The following is a 9,775-nucleotide window of genomic DNA, read 5'->3' as shown; positions in this document are numbered from 1 at the left end:
ACACACACACACACACACACAGAGAGAGAGAGAGAGAGAGAGAGAGAGAGAGAGAGAGAGAGAGAGAGAGAGTTAGTTCTGTTCTTTTAGAGCAGTGGTTCTTTACCTGTGGGTCACAACCCAAACAGGTGTCACATATCAAATATTTAAGTCACAACTCATCACAGTAACAAAATTACACTTAAGAAGTAGAAATGAGGCAATCTAGGGTTAGGGGTCACCACAACATGAAGACCCCTATGAAAGGGTTACAATATTAGGAAGGGTGAAAACCACTGCTCTAGAGAATCCCGACAAATATATAGCACATGCTAAAATAAATCTGATTTTATTACTTTTAAGGGAGTTTATTTTAAAGGTGCAAGAGGCTTACATTTCTTTTGTTTGTTTTTGTTTTTGTTTTTTGAGACAGGGTTTCTCTGTGTAGCCCTGGCTGTCCTGGAACTCATTTTGTAAACCAGGCTGGCCTCGAACTCAGAAATCTGCTTGCCTCTCCCTCCCAAGTACTGGGATTAAAGATGTGTGCCACCACTACCCGGCTAAGAGGCTTACATTTCTATAGTTTCTATATTTTTTCTAGAGATCAAAATAAACTACATGAAACAGTACTTTCTCTTGTTTCCTTCACACAGTTGTAGATGGTTTTGATATGGCAAGAATGAATGTTTCAGAAGACAGAAAGACCAGTGTAAGGGGAAGAGGTACCTGGTGCATCTTGATGAGAAAGCAATCTATGAAGTCCCTAGGGTTTGAGGGGTCAAAGGATGCTTCATTGATCTTGACCCTGGATGCNATGAAGTCCTTAAGCTCTTCTATCAAGTTGTAGAGGTAGTTGTGTCTTCCTGGAAAATACTGCATGACTCCCCAGTACATATCATATAACTGCAGAGCAGAGGCAAAGGGGGCACATGTCAGTTATGGACATCAGGGACCAAATGAGCAAAGTTCTAATGTCATTGAGCTGGGCTCAAAGCCTGTGGCTGGAGCTAGGACACACTCTTAATTCCAGCACAAGGGAGCCTGAGCAGGAGGATCAGCAGTTCAAGGCCAGCCTGAGCTACACAGACACCCTATTTCACTAAATCATCTACTGTTGGGCCTGAGATTTGGGTGTTACTGTTTGCTTCTTGAATACTTGGATAAATTTTAAGTGACTGCAAGGGATAAAGTGGGGAGGGTTAGGCAAAGTATGTTAATATGCTTGCTTTGAGAATGAAGGGTGTGTAGGGAGTTGNGTAGTGACTAGTAAGCACCTGTGCCCAGGGCATGCTCATCTCCACAAAGCTCTCATTGATCATCTTCATGAGGCTCTGGAAACGCTGGTCCTGATAGTCGAAGCGTTTTCCGAAGACCACGGAACAGATGACGTTGGACACAGTGCGGCTCAGGTAGAAGGTGGGATCTATGGGAGCTCCTAGGGATGGAAACTGACTATGTTGTAGACAGTCTTCACAAGTGAGGAAGGGCAGGCAATTACACAGTGTCGGCACAGAGCTCTATGTCTGCTGCCTATGGGTATGTATGAGTGCCTCATTATCATATCTGAGTCTAGGTTTTCCAAACTGCAACCTGGTTTGGAAATCTCCCAGTTGATCTGTGAGCANTCAATATGATGATTGCATGTAAAATGCCTGGCATGGCTTCCAGTCTAGAATAAGCACTCAAGAAGTAGTAGAGAAGTTTAACATAATATTTTGTCACTGTTACCTAAGTGTGTGGTGGATGGAAAATAACAAAGGATACATTTGGGAAAACAAAACAAAACAAAACACAAAACACCCGAGGAGCTGGAGAGGCTGTTATGTGGTTAAGAGCACTGACTGCTCTTGCAAAGGATCCAGGTTGTAATCCCAGCACCCACTCAACAGCTCAGAACCATCTGTAACTCCAATTTGAAGAATCTTCTGGCTTCTGGCATATCAGGAGTGCATATGGTGCACAGTACATGTGAAACATCTGTACCCATAACATAGTAATAACATAATTTTAAAAAGAAACCCTGAATTCAGTTGAGGTCTACTAAAAAAAAATCCATTTAGCTTATTGAAAAATTCTTTCAGGGACTGGTGAAAAAGAAAATTCATTTGCCTTATAACCTTTTAGATTGGAGTTAGAATCCTGAGCACCCAAATAAGAAGGTGGACCTTTTAAAAAAAAGTGTAGCAACCTGTTTCTGATTTAGNACTTGAGAGATGGAGTCAGACGTCCTCTGGGGAAAGCTGGCTAGCTAGATTTGTGGTATTGATGAGCTCTGGGTACAGTGATAATCTATGAATTAATCAGTAAAAAGAAGTGAGAAGGATTAAGGAACACATCTGAAGTCAACCTCTGGCCTCCAAACACATGTGCAAGTACATGTGCATACATGTGCACCCATACATGCCAACATACACACACACATGCACACATCAAACATAAACATATGTGAAAAAGAAAATATTTCACTAGGTCTCAGATGTATTATCTATTACTGCTTGTGGACGTTGTACATCGTGGTGCGCACTAGGCTCCGCACCACGATGTACAACGTCCACAAGCAGAGTCTTCACAAGTGAGGAAGGGCAGGCAATTACACAGTGTCGGCACAGAGCTCTATGTCTGCTGCCTATGGGTATGTATGAGTGCCTCATTATCATATCTGAGTCTAGGTTTTCCAAACTGCAACCTGGTTTGGAAATCTCCCAGTTGATCTGTGAGCATTCAATATGATGATTGCATGTAAAATGCCTGGCATGGCTTCCAGTCTAGAATAAGCACTCAAGAAGTAGTAGAGACGTTTAACATGATATTTTGTCACTGTTACGTAAGTGTGTGGTGGATGGAAAATAACAAAGGACACATTTGGGAAAACAAAACAAAACACCTGAGGAGCTGGTGAGGCTGCTTTGTGGTTAAGAGCACTGATGGCTCTTGCAAAGGATCCAGGTTGTACTGCTTGTGGACGTTGTACATCGTGGTGCGGAGCCTAGTGCGCACCACGATGTACAACGTCCACAAGCAGTTCAATACTCAATGAGAAATCAAGATTCTTTCCAAATCATTCAAGACTGAAGGAATAGGGAATAAGGCTAGGAATAGTCAGGGACAGCAAGAAAGTTTTCTTACAGGATANCNAGCTGTGATTGACTTACATTCATGTTTAATGCCATGAGGTAAGGATAAATGCCATATAGAATATCCCTTCAATGGAAATATTAACTCTATTTTCTGGGTTTGGATGGATTTAAAAAAAAACACATATATGTGTGGACACAGAAGCTCACATTAATGCACCTATATAAAAAAAGAGTAACCTTGCATGAAGACTATAGTAGAAATCACCTGATGGAAGGATTGATGAACTGCTTGGAAATTTAATAAGACCATTTTAGAATATATTGATAAATGAAATGAAGAGTGGAAACTGGAGCTACAGATGGTCGTGAGCCCGAGTGCTGGAAATCAAACTTAGGTCACCAAGATGAGCAACCAGTGCTCTGGGCTGTAATGATGTATAGTGTGATGAATGGGTGGGTAAATGTCTTTTGGTCTGTTTGTCTGTTTTTCTGTCTGTTTGTCTTTCTGTCTGTCTATGAGGTTGAAAGAGTAAATGGCTGAGTAAAGTGTTAGGGGATAGAGGGATTAAGATGAACAGAGAGTGGCCGGAAGAAAAGGTGGATAATAAATAGATGGGTGGATAGAAGAGTGACTGGATAGAAAGATTAATAGGTGTGTGAATGATATAAAGTTCATTGTGTGAATAGAACAATGTGTGGATTCATGGATAAATAGAACATTGAATATATGAATAATAGGATGTTTTCATACAAAGGAAAATGAATATATTTTGGTGGATTTATGGACAAATGAGCAGAACTGAGAAAGTGTGTATTGATATAAAAAACAGATAGATAGGTAGATGATAGATGATAGGTAGATGAAAAGAGGGAGGTGACTCTTCTTTCATTTGAAGGCAAGTATGAGTGAATTCATGGATAATACTAGATAAGAAATATTTGTATTATATACACATGTGCATATGCATATGGGCAAATAGGAACATATTCTTGTGGCAGATATGCATATACATCTGGGCAGATAAGAACTAAGCTTGGTTATGAATGTTTTGGGAGGGTACACAAATGATATCACATAGCAATTCATTAAAAGAATAAAAATAGCACAACAGGCAGTATAGAGTCCAATTAATAGAGTTTAAAAACAAAGCTGCCCTCAAACATACTGTGCGACACTATCTAACCTTTCTCATCATCAATGTTTGCTCTTCCAAAATTAGCAGAGCAGTCACAGCCTTCTCAAGGGAGTCAGTGTAGGAGATTGTCCTGAGTCACTTATCAGAGAACCTTGAACACACTGAGTCCATGGCAGTAATTTCTGTTGTTATTGATGCTACTTACCATAACCTTGGAAGTTCTTCTCTAGTGTAGGCATTTCACCACGGCCACTGAAGTCATCTGCCTGGTCCACCAGGGCCTCCTTCACTGCCTCATGTCCACATAAGATAACCACTGGCCTTGGACCGAAGTACACGGTGAACACAGAGCCATATTTTTTCTGGAGCTGAGAGTGAAGAAAGATACTGAAGGAAGGAGTAAATTGGAGTATGGTAGAGCCGTGTCAGGACATTGTAGAGGGCAGAGATTCTAGGAGAATAAAAAGGTAGAGTAGAGGAAGGTCCTGAGCTTGGAAGGGCTACTGGGGGAAAAAAACAAAAACAAAAACACAGAACGACTCCTGTGATCTAGACAGCAAATATCCCTAATTTTGTACATCTTAGTTTTGTTTATATAATAATGGGTTCAGAGTAGCTGAACTCTGGGATCTACAGCTATGCTCTTTGAAATGCTAGGTTTCTGGCATCTTAAAATTCTAAGACAATTTGAATATGAAAGTTATGCTTAAAGAAATGAGGTTCCCCCTAATCCTTATGTCATGAGCTAATGTCCTGAGAAAAAGGAGACTCTGTCTAGCTTCTAAGATTTCTAAGAATTTTTCCCCCTTGCTTTTAAGATCCTGTAATTTCGGAATCTTATGTTTCCTAAAGTTTGTTTCTGAATCTGCGTTTAGAAGTGTTGAGTTTCTGTGTCACCTCAACTGTGCCATCTGTGGCCTTCATCACTATAAGAAGAAATGGACACACTAACCTTCTGGAAGGACTGAAATGTGGCATCAATGCGGATTTGTAAGAAGTTCCCCAAAAATGGTATTGGTGTGGGGCCAGGGGGCAGCTTTCCTCCCTTACTGGTCCTCTTCCAAGCAATCAGGATGAGCAGGCAAGATAAGCAAAGTGCCATAAAGATGCTGAAGGCTCCTCCTAGCGCCATGGTGCCAAGTTGAGGGCTTGTGTCCTGGGATCCAGAGCTTTCCTAAATAGCTTCTAGGAGATCAACTTATACTGAAATCTGAATCCTGTGAGAGTCAAATTTTCCCACCAGTATTATGCCATCAATAAACAAATTGCTTGGTAGGTGTGGAGTTATGTAATATCTCACCTGCGCAGAGGTATATTGATTTCATGCATGAAAACCCTATCTCCTTTCTTCATAGTTCAACTTTCCCACCTGTCCCTCAGCTTCATAGTCTTTGTGGCATCTGTTTATAGGTTATCTTCTTAATCTACAGACTTTCCTACATTATCCTGCTGTGTGAACCTTCCTCTCTTAGACTTTTGTTTTTTGCTTTAGGAGGAATACCTCCACCTGCCCAAGGAATGCCAGGGGCAAGATGTTTCATTCCTCAGTTTAGCAAGTCCAAGGATGTTATGCAAACAGTACCCACCCAGTCCTGAGACTTTTCTCTTTCTGAATGTCTTTGATAAAAGTGATGATGATTATTTTACATATTTGTCATTTTTACTCTGTTCCAGCTTTGAACCCTTAGCTCTCTTGGAATAAAGCATCAGAGAACCCAGGTGAACTCTGGAGTGGTAATTGCCTGAAGTCCCCTGGTTCACTCGAATTTCGAATTCAACTTCAATTCCTTGGCACTGCTCACTAGACGATTGAGAAACAACCAAACATTGGTGATTTGTCAAACCCACTCCAGTAGTGACTTCGTGACAGGCTGGAAAGCTTGGATGCAGTCCTGAGGTGGAAAGTTTCACAGAAACTTTGTCTCCTGGAGCCTTGACATCCCGTAAAATGAATGCTCCAAACTTATCCTTTCATTAGTCGGTGAAGGATCTGTGTGCTTTCTTTCAGTATTGTTTTATCATAGGTGCCTCCAAGCAATGACTTGCCAAATACCTAATCAAAATTGAATTTTGCTTCCTGGCCTTCACTAATGTCCTAGGTAGTCCTTGAGCCAACCCTGGGCTTGGAATTCAGTAAGAATGTTACCTATTCAGTAACATTTAAAATTACCTCTAGTATTGTAAGAGAGATAGTGAAAGAAATCCGGCATTACTATCTACTAAATAGAGTTAGAAATCTCAGGGCAAGTTTAACAAAGTAAGTTTAGAATTCTTATTATAGTTATGTATGGCAGACTACATTACTTATTAGTAGAAAGTCCCTCACACAATCACTTAGAATAAAAGCTGAGTCACTCCCATATACAGGAATTACAGTGGTTTAGGAAGTAGATCATGCTATGGTTTGAGGAGGAACTAGAGTATTGCATTATTCATGAGAAGGTTAGCTAGAGCAGAACTTCCTAATTTGAACTATGGCTTGGGCATGAAAGCCCTTGCCCTGGGAGTGTAAAGACCCCACACCTGGCCTCTATGAATATAACTGACCTTAGATAGAGCTGACTTTGTCTTAGTTGTTTTATTGCCTAGTTCCTGCCAGTCTTTATGTATGCATTCCTCCATTTTGTGTAAGAGTCATTAAGCATCTGGTAACCTCATTGTACCTTGGCTGGTGTGTTACCTAACTTCCCTATTTTCTTCTGTATTAAAAATCTGATGGTCACTTTGAGAAATTACATTGAGATACAGCACTTTTTCTGTGTCCATGTCTGTCATCTGAGCTGCCTTCTTGCTTGCCTGATTACTGAAACCCTGATTCTTCTGCCAATTGAGGGACTGACTGAGTCCAGTCCTTGGCAGTTATTGAGTTCAAACATTTAGGGACTATCTGGGTTTGAGTTTTAGCCATTTTTATTCACTGGAAGCCATCTATTCAGAGGCTTCAATTTCACCCTCTGTCAAATAGGAATACAGTTATTTTTACTGTTTCAAACTACTGGAGTGGATCATTCTGTTCATCTTTTAGTTTGTGGTGAAGTAAGAAAGAAAGGAAGAAAGAAAGGAAGGAAAGAGGAAGAGAGAGAGAAAAGAAAGAAATCAAAAGGTTGAAAATTTAGGATTGCATTGAAAGTAAGCTACAGATGGTTGAAAACATTATGCTAACACATATACAGTACAGAAGGAGATCTAAACAGAGTACCCTATATTAGAGGGGCAGTGCCTCCCCAGACACCATAGGCTATCAAAACAAAGCATAAAGAATGACAGGTATGAGTTACCTCTTTGGAGTTCTTGTCAGTGGTGTTCTAGACTATCCCAAACATTGCAGTTTATTACCATTGCCTTGGTTATCCTTTTCAAGAGTAACTGTATGACCCTGTAACTGAAGACATTGTATCTTGACCCATATGTCTCAGGTGTTGAATCCTGATTAGGGGAGGCAAGGCAATGAAGAAAGGACAGGTATACATACAAACACACAGAAAGCTGGAGTCAGGTGGGGTGTGCATGCTATGATGGAGCTGCACCTAATATGGCTGCAACTCAGAACCTTAGTGTGTTCCTTATGTATAGCACAGGGGAGGGTTTATCTAGTCTCTGTGGAAGGTCTCTGTGTGAGTGAGCTGTCTTAGGCTATAAGCAACCAGGAGTAGGCAGCTGTTGTTACCAGCTTTTGTACATACTGATCAGTTTTGCATAAATACTCATATGTTGACCAAGGGAAGAAAATTTTAACCAATTTCAAGCCTGTGCCATATAGATAAAAGCTTTGCCAATTTTCCACGCATCTGAGGCTTTGGTGCATGTGATGTGCTCACATCAACAATACAAACTCATTCAGGGCTTCTTCCACTTCCTACTGCACTGTATCTATGAGTTACAGGACATACAGGTACTAAGTTGGTACTGCCTAGAAGTTTCAGTCCTATTGATTATTTTTCATAGGTTTAGAAGATTCCATGCATGCTATTAGGGAGAAAGGTAATTAATAGTTTTCTTCAGCTGTAAACTCTTGGCCAAAACAACCTGCCAAGATATGCTCACTGCTGCAATACTGGGACAAATGTTAAGGGGGTAACCAACCACTTTTGATTAGATTTAAAGCCACTTCACAGGATGAAACTTATGCGTGGCACCATTAACTCGGTCAAACCCCTATTATTAGCTAAGATATAGGTCATAGAAGAGAACCTGATGCTGTCTTTCCGCTAAATGTCCATAGTAATTGTAATAAGTGATCCATTAAGTTTTTATCTTTATACCCATAGACTAGTGCCTCTCTTGACCTTCATCAAATAAACTTTTTTTTGGTAGTAGATAGCAGTTAATACAGAGGTCCACAACCAATCAATATAAAGTTAATAAGAGACTGTGGAATGCTCAGATTTAAATGGGACAACTATATCACACATACACATACTCAAGACTCAGGAATCATGACAGAAGAGGGGAAAGAGCCAGGCAGGGTACATGTGTGCAGTGAAAGAGTGTTTTCTAGACATGACATAGATGTACTCATAAGCTCACAATGGCTAGGACTTCAGGCAGAAAGCTTGCACAAAATCAAGCCAGCTCTAATGCCACCATGGATGTGTGTGTGTGTGTGTGTGTGTGTGTGTGTGTGTGTGTATGTGTGTGGTGTCCTATAAAGTTCCATCCTTACCTGAAGAGCTATTGGTAATTGATGGCTACTGGAAGAGAGTCAGTTTTCTGCAGGGGTGCAGACCCTGAGAGGCTGCCCTAGCTCCAGTAGATCATCCCACACCTATGTACATTTGGGCAATACCAAATGGACTTTGTGTGTGTGTGTGTGTGTTTGTGTGTGTGTGTGTGTGTGTATGTGCGTGCACTCAAGAGAGAGAGAGAGAGAGAGAGAGAGAGAGAGAGAGAGAGAGAGAGAGAGAGAAACTGGGAGGAAAAGTGGCAGGGGCATAGGAGAGGAATTGAAGGGTGGGCAATGGGTATGGATTTGTTAGAATCACATAGTCATGTATAAGTATTCAATAAAGTACTATAAAAGAAATAAACTAATTTTTATAGGATTTCATACAAATTCTCATCTATTCTAGATACAAATAATGATGTAAGATTAGATTAGGTTGATTTATCCTAACTTCATGTCTAAGTAGCAGACAGCCCCTCCAAACCCTGCCTGGATAAGAGTCACCATTAGAGATACCGCCTAGCATTTACTGTCCTTAAGAATATAAATAAAGTTTCCAGCACTTTTGTGCCAAATATCTGCAAAATTTTCTTTCCTGTTCTTAAAGTCACAGGCTATTGTTCTCTTTCTCTGTCTAATGGGCACCATCACATGGATCTGACACTCTTCTCAGGAGTCTGGGTTCTCACATTTGGAAATGGAGTCCATTTTATTTATCTGCAAGTTCTGAGAATGGAGCTGGAGTCAGACATGGCCCACATACTGGTAATCTCATCAGGTAAGCAGGATTTAGGGCCTGCCTGGGGCAATATAAAGAGAACTCAGCAGAGAAAATGAGGAAGGTTTAGTTGGCTAAGCTGAGGTGTCCTGTGTCCAGGAGAAGGGGTGGGAATTCTAGGCAGACTGAATGTCACTTTCTT

General features: G+C 40.7%; 1 protein-coding gene across 1 annotated transcript in view; it reads right to left on the bottom strand.

Moving 5' to 3' along the window:
• The window catches only part of LOC110315449 (cytochrome P450 2G1), a 10,021-nt gene extending 4,697 nt beyond the window's left edge, over positions 1-5,324 (bottom strand). The window contains exons 1-4 of the mRNA XM_021189505.1: positions 5,145-5,324; positions 4,398-4,560; positions 1,254-1,414; positions 706-882 (exon numbers count right to left, since the gene is read on the bottom strand). Coding sequence (XP_021045164.1) covers positions 706-882; positions 1,254-1,414; positions 4,398-4,560; positions 5,145-5,324 — 681 coding nt within the window. The remainder of the gene's footprint in view (positions 1-705; positions 883-1,253; positions 1,415-4,397; positions 4,561-5,144) is intronic.
• Positions 5,325-9,775: the final 4,451 nt, after the last annotated feature.

Source organism: Mus pahari, unplaced genomic scaffold, assembly GCF_900095145.1.
Source record: "Mus pahari unplaced genomic scaffold, PAHARI_EIJ_v1.1 scaffold_8801_1, whole genome shotgun sequence".
NCBI classification, from domain to species: Eukaryota; Metazoa; Chordata; class Mammalia; order Rodentia; family Muridae; genus Mus; species Mus pahari.
The sequence above is the reverse complement of the archived record's forward strand: the minus strand, read 5'-3'. Positions and strand labels throughout refer to the sequence as shown.